Below are 26,366 nucleotides of genomic sequence, written 5' to 3'. Positions count from 1 at the left end.
CCTGTCCCTGCGCTGCGTTGTGTCCTTGGGCAAGACACTTAAACCACTCCCAGTGAGGTCGATTATCTGGTCAATAGTTTTACATCCTCACTGCGTATAACTTTGGATACTGTGGCTCCTCTGAAAAGGAAAGCTTCAAATCAGAAGTGCCTGACTCCGTGGTATAATTCACAAACGCACAGCTTAAAGCAGATAACCCGAAAGCTGGAGAGGGAATGGCGTCTCACTAAATTAGAAGATGCTCATTTAGCCTGGAAAAAGAGTTTGTTGCTCTATAAAAAAGCCCTCCGTAAAGCTAGGACATCTTACTATTCATCATTAATTGAAGAAAATAGGAACAACCCCAGGTTTCTTTTCAGCACTGTAGCCAGGCTGACAAAGAGTCAGAGCTCTGCAGAGCCGAGTATTCCTTTCACTTTAACTAGTAGTGACTTCATGGATTTCTTTACAAATAAAATTTTAGACATTAGAGAAAAAATTATTCATAACCATCTCAAAGATTATTCTTCATGTTCGGCTGCTTTCAGCACTGCTGGTATTTGTTTAGACTCTTTTGCTCCAGTTGATCTTTCAGAGTTAACTTCAATAGTTACTTCCTCCAAACCAGCAACATGTTTGTTAGATCCCATTCCTACTAGACTGTTCAAAGAAGTCTTTCCAATTATTGATGCTTCAATCTTAAAAATGATCAATCAGTCTTTATTAGTTGGCTATGTACCACAGACCTTCAAGGTGGCTGTAATTAAACCTCTACTTAAAAAGCCATCACTTGACCCAGCTGTCTTAGCTAATTATAGGCCAATCTCCAACCTTCCTTTTCTCTCAAAGATTCTTGAAAGAGTAGTTGTAAAACAGCTATCTGATCATCTGCAGAGGAACGGTTTATTTGAAGAGTTTCAGTCATGTTTCAGAATTCATCACAGTACAGAAACAGCATTAGTGAAGGTTACAAATGATCTTCTTACAGCCTCTGACAGTGGACTCATCTCTGTGCTTGTCCTGTTGGACCTCAGTGCAGCTTTTGATACTGTTGACCATAACATTTTATTACAGAGATTAGAGCATACTATAGGTATTAAAGGTACTGCACTGCAGTGGTTTGAATCATATTTATCTAATAGACTCCAATTTGTTCATGTAAATGGGGAGTCTTCTTCAGACACTAAGATTAATTATGGAGTTCCACAGGGTTCTGTACTAGGACCAATTTTATTTACATTATACATGCTTCCCTTAGGCAGTATTATTAGAAAGCACTGCATCAATACTTAGCTTTACCTATCAATGAAGCCAGATGACACACATCAATTAGTTAAACTGCAGGAATGTCTTTAAGACATTAAGGCCTGGATGACCTCTAATTTCCTGCTTCTAAATTCAGATAAAACTGAAATTCTTGTTCTCTGCCCCACAAATCTTAGAAACATGGTGTCTAACCAGATACTAACTCTGGATGGCATTACTTTGGCCTCCAGTAACACTGTGAGAAATCTTGGAGTCATTTTTGACCAGGATATGTCCTTCAATGCACATATTAAACAAATACGTAGGACCACTTTTTTGCATTTGCGCAATATTTCTAAAATTAGAAACATCCTTTCTCAGAGTGATGCTGAAAAGCTAATTCATGCATTTATTACTTCTAGGGTGGACTATTGTAATTCATTATTATCAGGCTGTCCTAAAAGCTCCCTGAAAAGCCTTCAGCTGATCCAAAATGCTGCAGCTAGAGTACTGACAGGGACTAGAAAGAGAGAGCAGATTTCTCCCATATTGGCTTCTCTTCATTGGCTCCCTGTTAAATCTAGAATAGAATTTAAAATCCTTCTCCTCACATACAAGGTCTTGAATAAACAGGCACCGTCTTATCTCAAAGACCTCATAGTACCATATCACCCCAACAGAGCACTTCTCTCTCAGACTGCTGGCTTACTTGTGGTTCCTAGGATACTTAAGAGTAGAATGGGAGGCAGAGCCTTCAGCTTTCAGGCGCCTCTTCTGTGGAACCAGCTTCCAGCTTGGATTCGGGAGACAGACACCCTCTCTATTTTTAAGATTAGGTTTAAAACTTTCCTTTATGATAAAGCTTATAGTTAGGGCTGGATCAGGTCAAGTCAAGTCAAGTCAAGTCAAGTCAAGTTTATTTATAAAGCACATTTAAAACAACGACGTTGACCAAAGTGCTGTACAAGATCTGTAACCCCAAGGACTATACTAAATAAAAATAAAAATATATAAATAAATAAATAAAATAATAAAATAAAAATAAATAAATAAAAACATTAAGAACAATAAATAACATAAGAAAATTAAAAATTAAAACATTTAAAACAAGTACCATAAAATACCATAAAACAATCATCTAAAAGGAGGTAGCACTGCAGCCAAATGCCAAGGAAAAGAAATGTGTTTTTAATAGAGATTTAAATGTGTGTATCGTCTGAGCTGTGTGGATATGGAGAGGTAGATCGTTCCATAGCTTTGGTGCTGCTGCTGCAAAAGCTCGATCACCTCTCTGTTTTAGTCTAGTTTTAGGCCTCTGTAAGAGCAGCTGGTTCGATGACCTCAGAGCTCTTACAGGGGTGTGACAGTGAAGCAGCTCAGACAGATACAAAGGTGCCAGTCCGGCACCTTTGTATCTGTCTGAGCTGAGCTGAGCAGTCAGGTGACCCTGAACCATCCCTTAGTTATGCTGCTATAGGCCTAGTCTGCTGGGGGGTTCACATAATGCACTGTTTCTTCTCATTCACCTTATTTACTTTGTTTATACTCCACTCTGCATTTAATCATTAATTGATATTAATCTCTGGCTCTCTTCCACAGCATGTCTTTCTCTCCCCTCAGCCCAACCGGTTGCGGCAGATGACCCCCCCTCCCTGAGCCTGGTTCTGCTGGAGGTTTCTTCCTGTTCAAAGGGAGTTTTTCCTTCCCACTGTCGCCAAGTGCTGCTCATAGGGGGTCGTTTTGATTGTTGGGTTTTCTCTGTATTATTGTAGGGTCTTTACCCACAATACACAGCGCCTTGAGGCGACAGTTTGTTGTGATTTGGCGCTATATAAATAAAATTGAATTTGAATTTGAATTTGCCTAACGGTAGCGCCGGTCTCTGGCTGCATGACCGCAGATGCTTGTCTCTGGATGAGTGATCTGGAACGATCATTTCATTGTGTGCCTTGTGCGCACAATGACAATGAGTTGAATCTAATCTAATCTAATACACATGGGAAAAATACTTTGTATTATACAAAGTAATATATAATATAAATAAACGAGTTCAGCAGAGCATCAGACCTGTAAATGAAAAGCTGGCTCTGCAGACGGAGACGTGCGCGGTTATGCTCAGACCCCCTTTTCGGCCTTTAGTCAAGTCTTTCTAATGTTTTTTTGTAAAGAAGGCTCCCCTTTATTTGGGGGGGGAAGTGTTTTTCTCACATAAAGAAAGAGAAACCCTCTTCCCGGTTTCAGAGTTAAGTGCGAGTCTTTCTAAGAAGCTAAAGCTCAGTGCAGGTGCTGCCATCATGATTCCTGCTTCCTTGGTTTCTAAATGTTGTTTGAGTATGTGCACTGCTGTACAGCCAGATAAAGAGTAAAAAAAACCAAAATGTAATCAAAATTTTAAAACATTTCTGTACATATGAGTTTTTTCAAACTTGTCACCCAAGGCCTCAACAAAAACTGTCAGAACCTGAGAGAAGAGGGTTACAGGTACAGGTGTTAAAGTTGGTAACAACTTTAGAAGCCTGTAATTAAATTAATTAAACTGTTAAGACTTAAAGATGCACCTATACCACACCAAAGTCTGCTGTTGGGTGTATTTTAGGTTAAAAATATTTGAATACTTAAATTTGTTGTGTAACAGGGCCAGAAAAACGATGCGGATGAAGAACTGTGCAGCAGTTTGTCTTTCAGTTCTTTCTGTCCTTTTATTTTAATAAAGTTTCCTCCTCACAGTCTCATTTCTGACTCTCATTATTTAAATTCTTGTCAGTTAAACCATCAACATGTTCATTTCTCTTTCCTAACATTTCCATTCAAGCTTTTCTCATTTTCCATCCTCAATTCTAAATCAAGTAAATTTGACTTATACAGCCTAGTATTACAAGGTCGTTTCAAGGGGCTTTATGATTTGTACTGTCAATAGATTCTCAGTTTAGATAAGGAAAAATGCCTTCTTCTCAGCAGTAAAAAGCATTAATCCCTTTCACAGCAGATGTAAATGAGCATATTGTTATCTGCATTCCCTTTGCAGCTGAAACAGATGGGTGACTTCTGTGTAAACTCAGTGATTACTTACAGAAGTATGAAGCTGACAAAAATTAGATTATAAACTGCAGAATAAAGCATGCATGCTTCACTTGTGGAAATGTAAATCTCAACTGAGCCACATTTATCTGCATTTACCTTTTTGCCTCCTGCTGAAAAATGGTCTATTATTTTGCACCCCAATCAGTCAAGTCCTAATTACAGCAGCAGTACCTGTATTTTCACCAGCATAGAAATGTGGGAAATGAGTTTACAGAATTTATATAGGCTACAATATGCAGTGTCCAATTGGATTAAAATTCTAGGAAAGGACATGAGGAAGGAAAGAAGAAAGGAAGGAAGATGTTTACATAGTGATGGTGTTAAAATAGGCATGAACAGAAACCAGTGCCCGTCAAAATGTTTCATATTTCCTTAACAACACAGGTTCAGTGATCCTGTCTTGGCTTTGTCTGCAACACTGTGCCATCTGCAGAGGCCAATCAACACCATGTTACTTAGTCCTGTGGCTTCTGGAGCATTTTTACTGGAATTTTATTTTGGCATAAAAAAAAAAAGGTTTTACAATGTCTTAGCATTTCACCCACACAATTTAAATGTGGCTTACTACGTTTGGTAGCATTATATCTGATAACTTAGCACTCCAAGCTCTTGTCTACATGTGGTCACTTCTGACTCCCAAAAACCAACATGGCACTGGCCAAAAACACTACTGCTGGGGCTTCAAAAGTCCAAAATCAGTGGGTGGCTGGAAAGTATTTAACTAAAGAGGACCAAAGAGTAGACTGAATACTTTTCTCAATAGGAAAGATGTTTTTGCTGTTCTCCTGTCTGTCTTTGGAAACAGCTGAATTTATGTTTGGCTCTCTGGTAATTGTTTGCTCATCTGATAGGCTGAAGTTTCCAAGGAAGCCCTCTCTGATGGTTTTGTGTAACAGACCATCTGGCGTATCAGGTAAACATATTACTGTAACCGAATCTCTCAAACTGACACCGTCTGATTTTGTGGTTGTTATCAGATACTCTCCTGGACTGCTCTCTAAAGCTATTTTTCCCTCTGTGTCTCACCTCCTTGCGGCTCTCATCCAGCTCCTTGCTGCTTTCCACATTGACTGTAGTGCTGTTGGAGTTGGGCAGATTGGCTCCCCCTCCTATTCCCACAGCTCCTGCTGCCGCTCCAATGTTGTTGGCCGCAGTGCCTGTGGTCCCATCCTGAGCGCCGCCCCCACAGTTTTCAGCAGGAACCACAGCGCCCCCTCGTGCTGGGAACTTGCCATCTATGATCATCTCCATGCTGCCTTTGTTAGGTGTCAAATCCCCTTCGGTCTCCACGACAATGCCGCGGCGCTTGTCGGCTCGGTAACGCTTGCCCATGTACTTGTAGAAGAGCAGGCGCCGGTCAGCGATCCAAGCCAGGATGACACACACAGGGAAGAACAGCAGGGTGACCAGGGCCTCCCACACCTGAAACACACATGGAGATTATATAAATATCCATCCATCCATCCATCTTCTTAACTGTTTATTCAACTTAATGGTCCTGAGGAGAAGGTTATAGGGCCTACCCCATGTGTCACAGGGTGAGAGGCAGGGTATAGCATAGACAGGTTGCAAATCCATCTCAAGGCAGAGACAACCACATACTTTCACATTCATGCCTCCACCCAATTTAGAATCACCAGTTAACCTAACAGTCGTGTCTTTGGACTGTGTTCACATAGGCACGGGGAGAACATGCTAACCAGGAGGTTTGATCTCAGAATCTTCTGGCTGTGAAACGACCTGGCCACCCTGCCCATGGGGAAACATGAATTCAATATTTGGTCAAATTTGGATTTACAAGTTAACAGTAATGGGCTCGACACACGGGGAGCGACAAACGACAGCGATGAATGGGTCGCATCGCCACTGGGGTGAAACCGAACACACGGGACGCGATAGCGACGGCAGCTTTGCGAATCGCGCTCTTACGTCACTCGTCTCCAAGAAATGTGATTGGTTATGAAACTGGAGGGATTTAGACATTTTCAAAGCAGTCCGTGTCAGACACGGCAATAAAGATGAGGAGTCTGAAGATTTTATTGGAACTGACAGAAATCTTGCTGTTAAGTCTCCTCTACAAAAGAAAAAGACAACCTCGCGTTCATCCTATATTAGCACAAAAGTCCTCTCTATCCGTCTGTTTAACGTTAGTCTTGCACCAACACGTTCTCATATGGCTGCCTTTTATGTTTAACTCGATAATCACTGCGTGAAGTGTCATATAATATAGGAAAGTCACAGCTAAAACGATGCTTTCCTTCCTGCTGAAAGTGGTTGCAGACTGCAGTGTGTAGCATACTCTTCGCTCATTGGTCAGTCAATGAAACTCTTGCTGATTGGTTTAGTGCCACGCGACAGCGACAAAAGTAGAACATTTTCCAACTTTGTTGTGTCGCGTCGCCTGGTCGCGTGTGCACGTCTACGTGTACGAGCTCGAAATTTCACATGCACGAACGTCGCCGGTCGCTTAGCTGGAGGAGGGCAAGCGATTGTCGCCTCATCGCACAAGCTCCATAGGAAATGAATGGAGAGCGAGCGACGTCGCTCCCCGTGTGTCGAGCCCCTAATACCATTACTAGTGTGAGAAAAAAAAAGAATAGCAGGAAATTTCTCCATCAGCAGGCACAACCCTACAAGTAAGGAGATGTTAACATGTCTCCCTCCACACCTTCCCCATCCTCTTTAACAAACAACTAAAAGGACAAAAACTGCTCCATGTCAGAACTACCGCCTGCATCACCTGTACTGCATAACATCAGCTGTATCGCTTCACCTCTTTTCATGTTGGAGGGTTCATTTGAGAACAAATTGCCAAAACGTGGAAAAAATGTCTGGCAAAATGATGCCACTGCACCTCTGCTCCTGCTGACTCTGAGCTCAGTGATTCTGTCTCTCATCCTCTAAACCACACTGAGTGTGCCTCACCTCAACAACACCTGGCGACATTACAGACAGGATAAGGTAGAGCCAGATGTAGGCAAAGATGCTCCAAAAGGCGGTGATGAAGAACACTCTGAGATGTTTGATCTTCCGGCTCTGGCCGTTGGGGATCGCCCACACACAGATCCCGATGATCACAAACATGTTGAAAGCGGCGCTGCCGACGATTGTTCCTGGCCCCAACTGGCCGGCCTCAAATTCGTGACCACATACCTACAGAGGTTTGTAGCAGGGACGGGAAAAATAAGTATAATTATCACCTGCATCTCAATAAGCAATACAATAAGTTACTTTGTACCTCGATAACAGACAGCAGTATCTCTGGAGCGCTGGAGCCCAGAGCCATGAGTGTCAGATTGGACACTGTTTCATTCCAGATTCGAACCGTCGCCACTGATGTTTCACCGTTAGGCATAGTGATGGTCACCTCCTTCTCCTGTTGGTCAAAACACACATTTGATATCATTGTATGGGATGCACATGTTTTGGACCAAGTAGAAAGATGAAAATGTAATTTGTCCCACCCTGCACTGGACAGAGACTGAGGAAGATGTCAGTCCAACATCATAAAGCTACACAGAACTGAGGGGAGCTGTTAAAGAGTTCTGAGGATCATCCCCCAGCTGCCTTGTTGATTTTCAGAATATATAAAATAACTGAGTTTTGTTATATTGACCCACCAAGCACCTGAGGTCTGTGAATATTATACTCTGGGCCTTTTAAAAAATGTCCTTTTTTGATTATGTTTAGTTGGTTAAACATTAAGAACAAAAAAAAAAGTATGTATCTAACAGTCAAGTCCATCTATATCACAGCTAACTGTTCTATCAAAAATGCAAACAAGGGACTAATATTATTGGAAGACAATTTTTTAAAATATTAAAAATATGTTTATGTAAATTACATTTCCTATATTAAGCTTATTTGTATGAGCCTCTGACAGCAAGAACTTATTGTGCCCAGCAGGTGAGGCAATGGTTATAACTGTCACCTCACAACAGTGGTCTGGTCATTTGACAAGCTGTCCTTTCACATTTCAACCCAGTTTAGATGAAGACGGAGTTTTGCTTCTTCATCTGAAGCCTTCCAGCCTTTCGGCCCGATGGGGTGTTGTCGTCACCCTGCTGGGTGGGCGGGCGGTGTGGACACTCAATTTTGTGAACACGATAACTCAACAACAAGGCAACATAGGACTTTCAAATTGATACCATAGGTGCATCACTTAAAAATTTCAACTCTCACTGACCTTAACCTCTGACCTTAACCTCAAGGTCAGAGGTTAAGTTTACTGAAAATCTGGTGAATGTGATAGCTTGAGAAGGAGGTCACGTAGGATTTTTCAACCATGCCATAAGTGTGGATAGGATAGAAAGGAAATCATATAGGCTTCTCATACTCATAGCTCAGCTGCATCTACTGATAATCTCTGACACATTGGAATTTGGCAACCTTGGTACAATTCATGCATTTTTTATTTTTCAGGTTTCTCAGTGGTTCAGTGTAATATGTAGCTATAGCAGCGTCACTGTTTCAGTCTTTTGACAAACTGACATTCAAAGCTTTTTCTCAATTTGCATTCAGTGAATTTTCATAATGATAATAACCCTTCTGCTGTCAGACTGATGTAATTGTGTGGATTTTCAGACCAGGGCGCAATTTGATAGCAGAAGTGTTAAAAGATGTTCCACGTTTATGGTTTCATTTTTGATTTTTTTTTGCCTTTTATGTGAACGTGACCTGAAACATTCTGTCAATATTTCTGCAGTTTGTTGTCAAAATGATGATGAGCTTCAAAGGACAATTTTATTTACTATTTGTTACCAGTTACAGGAAATGAAATATATTCACTGTTTGGTCATTGGAATGGCAGGCAGAAAATTTTCATTTCATTTTCATTAATAAGCATTTGTGGCTGCTGCAACATGTAAGCTTCTGGATGTTTGAAACTCACCTGGCAGGGACACTGGCAGTGAAGCATTTTTTTTTTTAAGCCTAGTAAAACAACAGTACTCATTTCCATGGGGTTGGAAGGACATATGTTTATGTTCCTGCATGCACTTTTAAACATGTTACAATCAACAGTATAGTTATGACAATGCAGATAAGAATGTAATTGTACAAGGAATATTCAGTTCTTATAATTGTCTGTTTGATGTTTCCATTTGATTTCTATTAAAGTCTTTGATATTTTACTGCCTGGATGCTGACAGTAGCTCTGGCAGGGCCAGTATTTTTCTTCATGTTAAGAAGGAGTTACATTCCAATAGCACTAAGCCTCAATCTTAATGATATCTCAGGGATGTAATTTTACAATTTCAATACCTTACAATTTAAGTCCACAAAAGATGATAGGTAAAGTAGTTCACAAGACTTTCATCCAGCAGTGTAGGGTATGACTCCCAGGTACTCAATCGCTTTGTTTCATATTATATTTTCTTTCAAATTTCATTTTCACGTGCCATGTAGTTACAGTATGTTGTAGGGACCAAGATTACTAAACTTTCCTATAGGATCAAGCTTATAGTTAGGGCTGGATCAGGTGACCTTGAACCATCCCTTAGCTATGCTACTATAGGCCTAGGCTACTGGAGGATTCCCATAATGCACTATTTCTTTTCATTCACCTTATTTACTTTGTTTCTACTCCACTCTGCATTTAATCATTAATTATTATTAATCTCTGGCTCTCTTCCACAGTGTGTCTCTTGTCCTGGCTCCCTCCCCTCAGCCCCAACTGGTCGTGGCACATGACCCCCCCTCCCTGAGCCTGGTTCTGCTGGAGGTTTCTTCCTGTTAAAAGGGAGTTTTTCCTTCCCACTGTCTCCAAGTGCTGCTCATAGGGGGTCGTTTTGACTGTTGGGTTTTCTCTGTATTATTGTAGGGTCTTTACCCACAATACAAAGCACCTTGAGGCGACTGTTTGTTGTGATTTGGTCCTGTATAAATAAAACTGAATTGAATTGAATTGAATTATAGGTCAACAAGTCATTTATAGCCATTTAAATACAGGCAATCACTGTTTGGCACAACACCGACAGCTGTTGAATGTAACTAATAAAGTAACTTGTAATCTAACTTAGTTACTTCTAAAATGAAGTAATCAGTAAAGTAACTAAGTTACTTTTAAAGGAGTAATCAGTAATCCGTAATCAGATTACTTTTTCAAGGTAACTGCATCACCGCTTGTAATTTTAACTGCGTTAAGCTCCATTTTCAGAACTAAAACTGTGAATCAAAAATCAAAAGTCAAATATTTTCACAGTTTGGCTGCTATTGACTATCAGTCAATATGACTTACAGTAAACTTCAGTTAAAATCCTGAAAATAAGTTAATAGGCACACTGTTTTTACATTATCTGGACTCAGTTACTGCCTTTTACTGTCTTTGAAAGGAACATTAATGAGCAGGTGTCAGTTGGAGTTTGCTTTTACTCCCCTTCCTCCTCTCTTTCATAATCATACATACAGTCTATGACTGCATGTGTCTCTCCTCAGCCTGAGGGGGTTTAATAATTCCCTGTCACACAATTGCATTAAAACAATAGAAAGAGTACACTAAAAATGACAGCTTAAAGTGTAGTTTTACTTAATCAGAAAAAAAATAACGTGAGGTAGCATTTCAAATAAATGAAGAAAATGTCACAGGAACTCAGGAAATATAACTAAGAATTAAAAAAAAAATATTATGCAAACATATGAGAAACAAAAGACCTTCCCCATGTAATATACAGCAACCTGCTGGAAAGGGAATGAAACAGGAAAGAAAGAACACAAACAGCAAAGACATGTTGATAATAAAGGTGTCTATGAAACAAACATAATCCATGAGAAAGCACATTTCCCTCTAAATCAGAATGTAATTTATATGAATAGGAATGTAATTTTTAGGACACAAGGTTCTCTCATCATAATGTGTCTCTCTAAGCTCCCTGCTGGTCATATTTATCCACATGGAGACAAAGAGACAGATTTATCTCTGTTTCTGCTCTTTTCATCACCATTTGCAGTTTATTTCCTGATATAGTCTCCATTCTACTTGCTCTGTCTCCTTTACACTCATAAATCCTTATAACATAACAGGAAGTGAAGCGTGGAACATGTAGGGTCAGCTATCACACACATGCCTGCAGTGTTTACATACAGGTACTCAGACCGATCAGAGCCCCGGCCAGCAGGTGGCGCAGAGGTGGTGCTGTGCCTGCCACAGTGATGGATTGTGGGATACACAGTCAGATATCCATGTACACTGACCGTGAAGAGGATGGATGAACTAATGTTTCCTTGGTCTTTGCCTATTACTTTGTTGTCTTTCCCTTTAACCATTCCCTTATCTGACGGATTTCTCATTACAGACAATCCAAGAGTAATTCCTTCAGAATGGATCCCTCTATATGTATCTGTTAGGCTCAGGGAATGAGCTAAAACGAGTGAGAAAGCTTTTGTGGAAGGACGAGTTGAGGTCAAGAGGCTCCACTAAAAAAACGATTTACTAAGCTGTCACCAGGACAAAATGAACCTGGACTGCATGTCATCGCTACTTTAAACGAGATGGCCGCACTCGTGCTGTTTCACTTCACAGCTGTTTTCAGTCTGGGTGCCTGCTTAAAGTGTCCAAAGTAAATAAAGACACTCGCTAATTACGAACAAAGTCATTACTTAACTCATAATGAGTTATCTGTACCTTGAGCCCACATACTCAGGAGCATAGGTATCCATACTTTTTTCAATTAAAAAATTGTAGTTCATTTTTCTAAGAACTTCTGCAGTGGCGAGCACAAAGATTCACAGGACTGTTAATATTTTCCTTCAACTTCTTAATTTAGTCAAGTTGTAGACATCATTTCAGATTCTTGTGGTTTCTAGTGTTTGTGTGGCAGAGAACAGCATGAAGGTTTAGCTAGGCTATTAACAGGACTGACACCCCTGTAGTGATTAAAATGCAAAACAGGCCCCAAATGCACAATATAAGAGGAGACAAAGTAAAACAAAAGCAAGGTGCTTATTGGCTGATTTAGAGCCCAAACTAAACCAAGACAGGAAACCAAAAACACCAGGAGAAAAACATCTAAAAAAGCCATAATGGACATAAATTCAGTGACCCGGGGGTAAAACACGACATACGGGAGATAACTCTGAGCAGGCTATGAGGGAAAACACACAGATGCTTTGAGAAAAGACAAAGAGAAGGCAGGACTATAAATACACCGGGGATAATTGGGGAACGAGAGAAAGGTGACGATGTTAGCTGTGTCCAAAGACAGAGGCTGCTTCCTTCAAAGGATGCATCCTACTTAGGCCACACCTTTGTAGGCTGTGAAGACCACGAAGGCCGGAGCTGAGCATTAAATGGGACCGCTTGTGTTACCTAGCAACTGTGACACTAGCAGCTATAGAGCTGTTGATCAGCAATGTTTGACAAACCCTTTCTTTTATCTGTTTTTACTGGAGCAGATTTATTGTTTCATCATCTGAGGCTGAGAGAAGACCACGAAGATCATTAGGCTGTGTCCTTTCAGCAAACAATAATGGTAACAATAGTTAATAAACAACAGTCAGTTAATGTAGTCGATGTGACTACTGTCATTTCACTTATGATATAAATATAATAGGGCCTACACTATTTATATTCTTTTATTATATGCTGCTCAAATAAATTAAAGGAACACTTAGAAAGCAAATCAGATCTCAATGGGGAAAACCAGATCATGCTGGATATCTTTGTTGATATGGACCGGTAATGTGTTAGGAACAAAAGGATCACACGTTGTTTGATGGGAATGAAAATTTTAACCTACAGAGGGCTGAATTCAAAGAAGCTCTAATTTCAGTGCAGAAACTAGTACTCAGTTGTTTGTATGACCCCCACGTGCTTATCTGCATGCCTGACAATATCGGGGCATGGTCCTAATAAAATGGCGGACGGTGTCCTGGGGGGATCCCCCCCCAAAGCTTGCCCAGGGCATCACTGAGCTCCTGGACAGTATGAGGTGCAACCTGGTGGTGTTGGATGGAAGAAACATAATGTCACAGAGGTGTTTTATTGGATTTAGGTCAGGCGAGTGTGACGGCCAGTCAGAAGTATCAATTTCTTCATCCTCAGGAACCACCTTCGTACTCTCACACCATGAGGCTGGGCATCCAGGAGGAATCCAGGACCTGCTGCACCAGTGTAGGGTCTGACAGTGAGTCCAAGGATTTCATCCTGATACCTGATGGCTGTCAGAGTACCGTTGCCTAGCCTGTAGAGGTCTGTGTGTTGCTCCATGGATATGCCTCCCCAGACTGTCACTGGCCCATCACCAAACTGGACATGCTGAATCTCCACGTCTTCTCCAGACCCTGACGTCTGTCACATGTGCTCACATGTGCTCTCATCTGTGAAAAGCACAGGGCGCCAGTGGTGGACCTGCTAATTCTGGTATTCTATGGCAAATACCGCTTGGGCTCCACAGTGCCAGGCAGTGAGCACAGGGCCCACTAGAGGTCATCAGGTCCTCAGGCCACCGTCATGAAGTCTGTTTCTGATGGTTTGGCCAGAGACATTCACAGCAGTGGCCCGATGGAGGTCATTTTATAGTGCTGCATCCTGTTCCTCCTTCCACAAAGGAGGAGATACCGGTCCTGCTGATGGGTTAAAGACCTTCTACGTCCCTGTCCAGCTCTGCTAGAATAACTGCCTGTCTTCTCCATGCTCTGAGACTGTGCTGGGAGACAGCAATCCTTTTGGCAATGACATGTATTGAAGTGCCATCCTGTGGAACCTCTGTAGGGTCCAGGTATGGCCTCATGCTACCAGTACTGACACTGACCCTAGCCAAATGCAAAAGGAGTGAAAAAAACAGTCAGAAAAGATGAGGAGGGAAAAATGTGAGTGACCTCCACCTGTAAAACCATTCCTGTTTATGGGGGTTGTCTCATCATTGTCTCTCTTTATTTCCATTGCATATCAGTTTATACTGCTATTACTCTATCTCAGAGACAAATATTGTTAATATATTGTAACCACTATTTTTTTGTCTAAAATCTTCACTTATAAAATGAAGCATAAACTGAAGTATTAAATATTCCTTTACTGGGTAAGAACATCATGCCATATCATGACTGTTGTAAGCCACATAAATGTAGTGATATTCATCCAAACAACACCACACATCTCACATACCTGAGGAAAAAACAAAAACACTAGCAGGACTGATTTTTGCTCTATGTTTATTTTCAAGTATATTTCACTGCTTAGCATTTTTTTTAAACTGCCACAATCCCACTTTGATGACAAAATGATTTAAACATTAACTAAAAAGATTACAGACTACGACTTATCAATAAAAACTGTACAAAGTTCCATTTATGTTTCCTTCTTTTCCTGAACAGCTCACTGCCTGTACTGCAGGATAAACCTCAGTGATTCTGGCTGAGCAGGGAGACCCCAGCAAGCTGCTGGACCTTCTCAGCAGGCACAGAGAAGTGGATAAGAGGGTCTTTGTCCATCCATGTCCAGCAGCACCACCAGGGGTTCACTGCTCAGATTAATACAACTTTTCATTTTACAAAACAAAAAGCCGATCCATATGTCACCAAATATTTATTACTGTAATTCCCCATATGGCTGTTTTTTGTGTTGGAAACAAACTTAAACTTTTCTACCAATCCCTCAACTGCAGAGGACAGCCTGTCAAATCTCTCCCCAAATCTCTTCAGGTGTAAAACACAACTTTATCTCATGATCAGATTACATACATTTATATTTGAACAGGCAGGACAGACACAAAATCCTGCAGAAGTGATGGGCTCTAAACCAAAGGTGAAAAACTTAGGGATAAAAGCACGACAAAAATAGAAAGAGGAGGAGGATTTCCCTATTTACTGCCTGTCTTATTATCAGGAACTCTATTTAAGATGAGAACTAAATTAACTGTAAACTTTAACTCAACGTGGTTAAATTGGGATTTTATGAACTGATTGTTGCCGCTTTACCACATTGCTGTGGACTTTCTCTTTGTTTATCAAGTCCACCGTCTGCTCATTTCTCCCTAAAACATTGAAGTGTGCTTGACTGGACACCAACAAACGGGCCGAGCTTTGGTAGCAAAATAACCAAACTAACATTATGTCATGTCTCCCTCTGCTCTCTCTTCCCTTCCTTTCTCTCTCTCTGTGTCTGGGATGATTAGTCATGGTTAATCACAACCTGTTTCGGGGGTGGCGCCTGTCAGGTTACTCACCTGTTTACCATCACCTGGTTCTCTGAGCCCTACTTAAGAAGAGGGATGGCCTGCAGTCAGTGCTGGACTGTACACTACAACCAGATCCTGGGTGAGTTGCCGTGAGGTAGAGCGAGAGCGCTAACTGGATTGTTCTTCCTGCCAACATTTTCCTTATTCCAGTTGTAAATAAATATGTTTAACTTTACCAGACCGCATTTGAGTCTCTGATTGCAAATCATGACACATTAGCTGTATAAAGAATCCTGATGTTTTCAACTGAGTGAAATCCAGGATACATTATTATTGATGATCATAAATTCATCATGATCTCTGTAAGATTAAAGTCAACTTTTGAACTGCTCATGTTTTAAAGTAAAGGCTTTTAAAGAATGCAGGACCTGAGCTGCATTAAGTAGTAACATCATGTAACCTAGCTGAAATGTAGCCAAATTTAACATTATGGTTTGCTGTTGTAACATTTTTACTGTTAGATATTTGAGTGAGATGAAACCCAGTACTTGCTTTTAAAAGTGCTTCGTTCAGACTGTCTGACATTTTTTTCCAAAAATTATCCAGCAGCCACTGATGCATAATAGGGTCGGCCTTAAAGGACTAACCCTATTATGCATCCTTCAATCCCAGGAAAAGAAGGACCACACTTGCAGGAGCTTCCCTATTTCAGTGTGACACAATTGGTCTCCGAAAGCAGCCTGTGAAGAATGCAGACCCTAACATCCAATCAGGTTATCAAGGGAAGACAATAAATAAAACTATCACATGACATAACAGGGTGCAACCAAAAAAACTCAGAAACCAGGGACAACACCAGAGAACAAAGGTATAAACACAGAAAGATGAGGCAGAGGAAGGAACAGAAACTCTGTCAGAACTGCATCAACAACAAACTCAAAATATGAGAACTGAAATTTAATATAGACCAGGGACTCAAAACTGACACCAGACCACCAAACAGGAATCCCAACTAAACATAAAACAAAATTTAAACCTTAAAACAAACACAAACCCCTGCGACCATGACACCTGGTATTCATGTTTGTTTTAGAAATGTGAATAAAAGAAATAAAGCCTGTAAGAGTGCGGTGTGTGGGGACAGCAATGTGACAAAAATCTCTAACTAAATTCTCTTAACTTCCTGAATGAAGTAAGCCGCTTACAGTTACATATTCTGAGTCTATTCATTCTAAAATTTGCTAACTAACTTTGATCTATTTTAAATTGGTGCAACGTACCCTCATTAAGTGCTGCACACTCAAAATAAAGAATTCCTTCTGCTTATTTCTCTTACCGTCTCTGGTGTACCACACTTGCTACAATATGCTGCACATGTATGTTTTTAAAGTTTTACTTGCCCTACTTGCCTCTCTCTGCACAATAAAAGCATTGGCCAACTGTCTATGTGCAGCTTGTAACATAGGAGTAAGGAGACCGACTCATTCCTGCTGCTGCGACCGGAGAAATGAAATGTGTGGGTGGAGCGTAATTGCATCTCCAAGGAGTTGAGCTAACGCTGATGTTATCGGCCCTGTCAGGTAACTCCAGCACCGAACAACATTTTACCCTGAATGTGTTAAAATCACTCTCTGGGAGTTGAAATCAACTGACAAATGTTTTGTACTAAAACTTAAAACTTTTTTTTGTTTTTACAGTTTTGCTGTATCTACCCACAACCCGTATCATAGAGGAATGATGTGGAAACAAACATGGAAGACAAAATGTTTTCATCTGCAGGTGTTAAGTTGCTTTGTGTAATTGTTTTAAATGCAGAAACCAGCTTTCAGAATGAGGAGAACAGCTATACAGAGAAGATGCTGTTTTTGTGACCTTCACATCTCCTCATCCTCCTTTGAGACTGGACCTCAGCTGCCATTCAAACTTATCAGGAGTATTCCTCTCCCTTTTTTTTTTTTTAAAAACATTGGTTATGACTGCATAACCTCAAAACCTGAACCACTGAAGGTCACTTGGGACACAAAAACAGAGACTCTGGCAGCTGTATCCCTGCGAAAACATCGCACCAACTTTGGCAAATTACAACTCTGTCTTGCTGACTCTGAAAAAGCTGAGGGTCATTTGTACTGTTACAGTGTGCAGAGTTAATGGATGGGGAGAAGCTGTTGCACTCTGGTTTACAGGAAAGAGATGGCTATATGATGATGCAAACAAATCTGCTCGCAGCTCTGCTTCTGCTCTGCATACGCTCCCTGAACATGACGAGGTCTAGCAAATCATTTATGGCTAAATTGAAGATGGAAACATGCAGCTTGAAGCATGTATGAAGTATGTCTATTTTCTGGTGTTTGCTTCATGGTTGGCAAACAGTCGGCACTAAAATACTAAATACATGACAGGTGGAAGCTTTAGAAGCAGTGATGCGTCTTTCCTCTCCTTTTGGATAAAGTTTATAGTTAGAACTGGATCAAGTGACCCTGAACCACCCCTATAGGGCATTAACATTTAACTTCTCTCTCCTGAATTTTGTACATTTTTTCTGATTGTTGCACATGCTCTCTCGATGCTCTCCTTTTATCCCTTTTCATGCTCCTGTTTTCTCTTTCCCCTCACACACCAGCCAGTCTCAGCAGATGGCTGACACCCCCTGAGTCTGGTTCTGCTGGAGGTCTCTACCTGTTAAAAGGGAGGTCTTTCTTCCCACTGTTGCCAAGTGCTGCTCATAGGGGGTTGTCTAGTTGGTTTTCTCTCTAATAACGAAGGGTGTACAAAGCACCTTGAGATGACTGCTGTAAATTCATAAATAAATCTGAACTGAAAAAAAATTCATGACTTGGTCACAAACTTCAACTATTTCTGGATACAAATTTTCAACTTTTTAATGTGCATAGGCACAAATTATGCTGGCAACACAATATGATGACAGTTCTCTGTGGTTTGGAATAATAGTTCATATTCATGGACATTAATTACAGCACTTCCAGGCTAAAAGAGCAACAAAGCCCACCTTAGGAAGAGGGAGATTATAGCAGTGACACTGAATCCTACACTTCCCTTCATATTATTAGTGGCTCCATAGTGTAGTGAGTTACACATTTGCCTGCTGTGACAACGCCCTTGTGAATAAGGGAGTAGCTGAAAGTTGCTCTCTCTACTTTCCTTCATGTTATTACTCAAAAAAATGAAGGGAAGACAAACAATTTATAACAGTGACTGAACAGGATCTGTTTACACTTCTGTCTTTTTAAAAATGCAAGTTTTATTTATGATCATTTGTTGTTTACTTCCAGCTTCACTTGCTGCTGGATTGGCTTTGGCCATAAAGAAATGTTAAAATACATTAAAATACATAAAATACATGTAAAGATGCACGGCATCAGCATAAAATCCATTACTTTTACTTTTAAAGTTGCACTGACTGACACACAAAGAAAACACGGATGATTCGTGTCTATGTGTGTGAAGAAATAAATCATATTCCATCACTTTTTCCTGATTTGCCACGAGACTGTATGTATGTATGTATATATATATATATATATATATATGGATCAATCCATCCATTCATCTTTTGTCAAAGAAAACTGACAAGTGAGATGAGAGTTTAGAAACTTAATAAAATAAAAATAATCAACTTTATCAAATAAAATACAAACATGCCAGATTCAGGCTTATAAGATCTAAGGAGTCTTTGCTTTTATAAATAATTGACACAAATCAAACAACAATCCTTAGATGTAGTCATCCATTCCTACCTGAGATGTGATGACCTCTATGGACGCCATGAAGCGGTCTGCAATGATGGACACTCCCAGGAACATGTACATGAGTGACAGAAAGTAGACCACAGCTCTGGCCACCTGGTAACCGAGACCAGGGTTGTCGGACTTCCAGACAGGCAGCAGGATGCCGGGCTTGCACACCGTCACCTCATTACACTTATCGCTGCCAGGCACTGTGCTATTACCATAAAACAAAGAAGGTGGGGAGGAGGAGGGAAACATGGAGGGCAAGGCTGTTCTTTGATTTGGGTCCATGCTGGGCTCATTACGTTGGGACTCTGGCTGGCAGGGTGGCAGTGGAAGGAGGAAGAGGAAGAAGAGGAGGTAGGGGGCAGGAGAGGTGGAAAGAGACATGGTGATGTTTGATTTCCTCAAGAAGCAGGAAAGATGAGGCAGAGGATGGTGGAAATGGGAGGGAGGCAGGAATGGGAGACGTTGGGTACAGCTGAGGGTGGTGTGACCAGCTCACCTGCAGAGGGGAGAGAGAGAGAGAGAGAGAGAGAAAGTTGGAATTAGTTTAAGAACAAAGAGAAGAAAAAACTTTAAAAGCTGCACTGGACTCCAAACAAAAAGAATGGATTTAGAGCTTACGCAACATTAAGCAAACAATATAAGAAGTATCCCGATGCTGTCAGACTTTTGATAAAAACACTGAGGCAACAGTAGAAAGGACCGAAACTGAAGGAAGAGTTCTGGCTGAGCTACGTTTTAAGACTTGTCAAAGCTTTCACAAAGTCACACACACTCTTTACATTTAGAGTTGATTTACACCTCTTTCCCACCAAAGTGTGTCAGTCCCAGAGTGAAAGCCAGCTCTGTGTTGGACTCTTGGGAACCAGCCAACATTTCAACAGGTTTAGAACTGATTATTACATAGTTTTACTGGCAAAACGTGTGATAATTTCAATAGGAGAAAAAAAAAATACAGAGGACATAATCTGCAGGGTACACCTGCAAAACAATACTGAATTTCTCAGAAGCCCCTCCCATAGCCACTCACATCAGTGATTCCAGGTTTTGGCACCAATTATTTTTTTTTTTTATTATAATGGTATGGAACTAGTATTAGATTGGGCATCCATTAATCCATCCATCCATCCATGGGGCTCTATTAACCAGTAACTCAAACTTGACAAGCAGTTAAAAAAATGAATGGATTAATGTTTCAACTAACATACACTCAGTGTAACAATTTGGGATCGCTGCTTTCCTCAAAGTTCATTTCATCACTTGGTGCTGCCGTAAAACAAAATTCCAACTCTTGCTCTGAATTGTTTGCTTTATTTATGTGGAGAGGGTCCCCCATCCATTCATAGGGCTCCACCTTATCTTTTGAGCAAAACATCAAAGTGCTCACAAAATTACAACATCTCTATTCTTTAGCCTTTTGTGCTGGAACTCTCATCCATGCATTCATTACCACCTCCCTGCAATGAAGTCCAATCTAGAATGCCTAGCAAAGTCATGGATAGGCTACAACATGTCCAAAACTCTACTGCCAGGCTTCCCTGGCAGGACATCATGCCTACTCTCATCCACCTACACTGGTTTATTAAATAAGATTCTCCTCCATAAATATAAATTATAAATATATATTTACAGTCACAAAGAAACCCCAGAAAATGATTGAAAATCCACCTTTTCACACTGGTTTTGGTTGCACCCAAGTAAGCTTGCTTTGCTGTCCCCTCGATGTTATTTGCAGTTTGATTTATGTACAATGTTCTTCACCTTGCATCCATACTGTAGGTGTTTCGGTTAGTTAAAATTATTATTACTGTTCATGTGAAAGTGGAGAATAACTGGATTGTGGATCATGCAAATTTAAGTATACTTGTGTATTTGTCTCGTATATATAAACAAAAAAAGTTGTAGGCGAACGCAAGCAGGTAAAAAAGAGTGAGTCATAGCAGATGATGTAAAGTCCCCGGCTCAGGCTTTTCATGAGTGAGGCACTGAGGTGAGTCAAAAGCTGGAGCACGAGGCTAAGTGGAGGAAAGGACGACAAACAAATAATGGATGAAGACAGTGGTGTGTGACTGATTCATTTTAGTTCAGTTACCTTGTATTGCATAAAAGTCTTAAAATGCAGCATTTTCTCTTACATGATGCAAAAGAAGAATCATTTACCTTCAACTTCAGATAGAAAGAAAAGCAAGTGAGAAAGAAACGTGGAGTGAAGGTGAGAACAAAGGAAAAAGGACAAACATGCAAAAAAACCTCAGAGAGAGAGAGAGAGAGACTTTAGAAGATGAGAGAGAAGGATGAGTCACCATGATGGCCTCTGGAAACAGAGGCTTGTTTTTGTTGGAGTCATGAAACCCAGAACTATTCACCAAATGTCTTCCTGCTCTTTCCCTTTCAATTTGAGACACAAGCACACACTTACAGCACTTACACTTGTTTGAGGTAAGTTTCTTTCCTCTTTGTGTGTGTGTGTACATGTGTGTGTGAATGTGCGCAAGCATCCAACTGGTGAGATTTAGACCTCAGCGTGAAACCAAAGGATGGACAGATGGACCGAACACTGTTTCCTGCAGTTTGTGCAGCAGTCCCTAATCTTCCACCTCTCCCTTCCTCTCACGCTTCATCTCTCGCCATCCGTCCATTAGTGAGGAGGGAAGCACCTGCTAACACCTTCTGTTTTAAAGCATTACACACCTCAGCTACTCTCAGAAAACCCGTTTCATCTGAAGAGTGCGGTTGATGAAAATATAAAATATGTGCTCACATTAAAAACAAACTGATTTCAAGGTCTTCAGTTCCTCCATAATACTGCTGATTATTTTCATTTTAATGCAAAAACATTTTTTCTTTTACAGGTTTAACTATTCACTCAAAAGCAGCCATCAGATGACCGCAGTCCTTTTCATGCCAGGATCCCGTTCTACATTTACTCAGCAGCAAAGAAAGAGTCACTGAAATACCAGCAGCAGCAGTTAGGATTCAAAGGTCAGCCTTTTCAAATATTGGCCTTCACCTTGACAAACATCATGCACGATTAGTTAGGTGATTAGATTCTATGTGGTTTCAGCTTATGTTTGTATAACAAGACATGTTTAGCCTCCATATTTGCTGCTGTGTATCTACTGCAGCCTGAACCCAACAGGACAAAACCAACAGTGTGTCAGATACAGCTGTTCTCTCTGCTGCTGCTCGCGTAGCTATTACACACAAGTTGTCTTTTTGGCAGTGCTTTGACAGGGTGCTGATACCATTGCTCACAGCAAAGTTTTGGGAAAGTTGTGAATCAATCAGTCTGATTGCTGTGAATAAATAAAACACTGTGGTAGCACTGCTCTGTAATGCTGTATGATGCATGCACTGGTATTACTACAAGACTGTGTGAATGAAGCATCCATAGATCAGTAGGCTCATTTCTGTGCATCAGCATTCATGAGGTGTTTTGCATTTACGATTTATGGTCGAACCGAGGCACACTTCCACACTGTGTGCACACTTCCACACTGTGTGCACACTTCCACAAGGACTGTGATTCATAGTGTGGAGAAGAGAGGAGAGGCTGGAAGGGCCTGCCTGCAGCCCTGACTTCAACCCTACTGAACATTTGTGGGATCATCTTGGGCGTGCTGTTTGTGCCAGAGTGACCAACATAACCACACTTGCTGACTTGTGACAAATCTAGTTGAAGAATGGGATACCATTCCACAGCAGTGTGTGACCAGGCTGGTGACCAGCACGCGGAGGAGTTGCCAGGCTGTTGTGGCTGTGTGTGGTTCTTCCACATGCTGTTCAGGCCTCTGTTTGTTAAATGAATAAATTGTTAAATTGCTAATATGTCTTGTTTTTTTCAGACTTCAATCACCCAATCCAATAAATGATACCAAACAAGAGTCGGTAGCAGAATAAGCTGTTTGGCATTGACAAAGAAGATTTGCCAAGTTTTTCATGGGCGTGGACATCAAACTCAACTCTGCTGCTCAACCTACGAATGCCTTTTCCTTACAAATGTGGCTCCATTTAAGGGGAAATAAACAGGCTTTCCAATGGTAGAAGATTTATTGACAAGAAGCACTGTTACAACAAATAAATAATTGACCGAACACAAATGTCCTTTGTTTTTGTGTTTAGATGTACTTAATTAGTGTTAGTAGTAAGAAGTAAATAGACTAGCATTGAGTATCTTTATCCATGGACTGAAGATTGTGCGGCTTTCTCATCACTACATTTTCAAGGTCAAATGAGCCGCCAAATGTCATTGTTTTAAATAAAAATAAATAAATCCAATTGCATTGGATTTTTCGCTGCATTAACATAATCATTGCTCTATTGTTTGTTTTAAAAGAAGATCTGATTAGAAGACATCTGTATGCGGTGGACGGCTTCATAACCTCGCAACAACATTTGCTGTTGAACTGCAATGATTTTTTTTACTAGTTTCAAAAGTGATGGAAATTACTTGAGTCTTGTGTGGATCAGCCCCCTTTGAAAATTAATCAGGGCATAACACACAGGGACATGTCCAGGATTTTTTTTTTACATGCACAGAGGGTAATCCTGTGTAAACCATAGAAAATCTGAATATTTGACCAGAAAACAGGTATAGAAAGCATGATCTTCAGGCTGATGTGCATCATTTTGTTATTGTGGTGAAAGAGGTATTTAGCCTTTTTAATTAAGAAAGTCACAATCCTACCTAAGTAGGATGAGCTGTCAACTGCTCACTACCTGGTGGTAAGTTTGATCAGGTGGTGGAGGAAGATGTTGGACAGACCTGGCACACTTAAATGTACTGTAGTGTTGTGGTACTAATACCCGAAACAGATGTTGGACTCTTGAGGTAAAGGGAGCCATCAAGCTGAAGGAGGAGTCCGATCAGGCTTGGTTAGCCTGTTAGACTTCAGAGGCCTGTTAGACTTTGGAGTATTCCTTGGAAGGAATGCTTCAAGGACCACCATAATCCCACTGACACGCCTTCTGTAGAGGAAGCAGAGTCTAGGGATGAGACACATCGAATGGAGATCTGGAGCGGTGTGTCTGAATTGGCAGACTGGGGTGGTGGTTCCCATCTTCAAGAAGGGGGATTGGAGGGTGTGCTCCAACTATAGGGTGATCACACTCCTCAGGCTCTTCATCTATTATCTTTATTTATTTGGACCAGCTCTTTAAGGATATTTGAGTGTGAGTGGTCATTTATCCATCCAATCTACATGTGTGCTCTGGACCTGGGGAAGACATTGTGGAGTGTTTGGTGTCTGGCCCATTGTTCAGTTCCTGTACAGCTGCAGTGAGAGCTTGGTCTGTATTGCCGGACTTGTTTCAGGTGGGTGTTGGACTACGCCAGGGCTGCCCTTTGTCACCAATTGTGTTCATAATTTTTATGGAGAGAATTTCTAGCTAAGTGGCAGAAGGCTTCCTCCTTGGTAGCCTCTGAGTCTCATCTCTGCTTTTTTGCAGATGATGTGGTCCTGTTGGCTTCATCAAGTGGTGGCATCCAGCTCGCACTGGAGTGGTTTACAGCCCAGTGTGAAATGGTGGGTATAAAAATTAGCAGCTTTATTTCTAATAACACAGCATAATTTATTGGTAGAGGTGCCACTTAATGCCCCCCTCTGCACATGCCCTTGATAATGCTGCAGGAAGCTGTTTGTAATCTGACGATTGTGAATTCAGTCAGAAAAGCAAGTATAGGTGACAGAGGAAGGAAGGATTATGTGTTAAATTGTGCTCTGATATATGCAGGTCTTTTAGTACAGTTATTACTGCTGATGTTATTTTTCAACTTTGAAAACAGTAATATTATATTCTTTTTTAATTGAACCTTAACAAAACACAGCATATACAGAAATTAGATTTTTAGCATGCATTTATATTATCAAACCTCTCTGTGCATTTGTGGTGACAGTAATGTGTTTTTAAATGTACTTGTGTGCGTAAACTGATGACATTAGTTACACTGAGGTATTTTATTAATTCAGTTTCTGCGAGCACCTTCAGTGAGAAGTGATAAGAAGCAGACATGAGCTGAAATGAGAGCGATGATTAATTGACTCCAAGTGTGATTCAGCAGAATTAGATTAGCTGCAGTATCTTTTCATCAACTCACCTCGACTGCTGCAGCATTTATTCTCTGCTTCAAAATGCAGTTTGAAGAGGTTTTAAGAGGATAATGATCTACAGAGGCTTTTATGGTTTAATGTCAAACAACAATCAGCAACATCAACAGAATGAGCCAAAACACCAAAAGGGCATGCTTTATGAGTCAGTATTAATGTACAGGCAGATGTGTTTTTCTGTGAAAAGTTGATGGCTGGGACTGGAGAACTGGAAAAAGTGAGAGACGGGGAGGAAAAGAAAAGGATATGAAATGAATAAGAAAAAGAGGAGAGGAGTCGAAGGAAACCCAAAGGAGAAATTAAAGATAAAAAGAGGCCAGAAGGGAGGGAGGAGTAGAAGACAGGAGCTCAGGAGAGATCAAAGAGGGAGGGACAGAGTGAGTGCAACAATTTAAAGGAGGAATAAAGGAGCAGGCATTAAAAGATTGATGGGAGGTACAGATGAGGAGGGACAGAAGGGCAAATCTTAGATAAAAATGCAATAACTTGAGGAAAGAAGGGTACAAAATGAGGGCTGAGAAGTGTGGAAGACTGCAGTGAGTGAATAAAGAGGGGAAAAGTGTCAGGAAGGTGGCTGGAACTGTAACGTTAGAGGACTCAGAAGCTGAAAACTGGTAAAATAAAATGAACACACACAGATGCTAGTAATACTTCATAGTAACATTCAGGCATAGTTGGTAGGAAATAAATAATTCATGAAGATACACACATCTCTTTGTACACCTAACAGCTGGTTGCTGTAATGGATCTTCAAGTCTGTGATGTTGTTACCCTCCAGAATACACGTGTTCATCCTTTGGTAAAAGCCAAGATAAGTTCATGTAACTCAAATAACTCTGGCTCCGCCCACTTTGTTTCGCTAGGAGTTAGGTGGCTAAGTCCACAAATGGTACCACATTTGTATCCATTTGAGTAGTGACTAACTATGCAGAGCAAAGGATTTTGGCTATAAGGCCAATGCAGACATGCTTGTGTGCAGTCCTCCAAAAAACAAGCAAACAACAAAACCAACAACGTGTAACCTGATGGTCCTATGAGAAGGTAAAATGATGCCTGGTTCAAAAGTGGGCTTAAAAAAGGACAGTGAG

The 26,366-nt window shown here is 40.8% G+C and overlaps 1 protein-coding gene across 1 annotated transcript in view; it reads right to left on the bottom strand.

The window, feature by feature from the left end:
* The window catches only part of slc8a2b (solute carrier family 8 member 2b), a 219,777-nt gene that overhangs the window by 47,971 nt on the left and 145,440 nt on the right, over positions 1–26,366 (bottom strand). The window contains exons 4-7 of the mRNA XM_030744139.1: positions 19,175–19,670; positions 7,544–7,681; positions 7,231–7,458; positions 5,332–5,727 (exon numbers count right to left, since the gene is read on the bottom strand). Of these exons, the coding sequence (XP_030599999.1) occupies positions 5,332–5,727; positions 7,231–7,458; positions 7,544–7,681; positions 19,175–19,555 (1,143 nt within the window). The 5' untranslated portion in view covers positions 19,556–19,670. The remainder of the gene's footprint in view (positions 1–5,331; positions 5,728–7,230; positions 7,459–7,543; positions 7,682–19,174; positions 19,671–26,366) is intronic.

The sequence above is a fragment of the Archocentrus centrarchus genome, chromosome 13 (assembly GCF_007364275.1).
Source record: "Archocentrus centrarchus isolate MPI-CPG fArcCen1 chromosome 13, fArcCen1, whole genome shotgun sequence".
Taxonomy (NCBI): Eukaryota; Metazoa; Chordata; class Actinopteri; order Cichliformes; family Cichlidae; genus Archocentrus; species Archocentrus centrarchus.
This window is presented reverse-complemented; position numbering and strand designations above follow the sequence as displayed.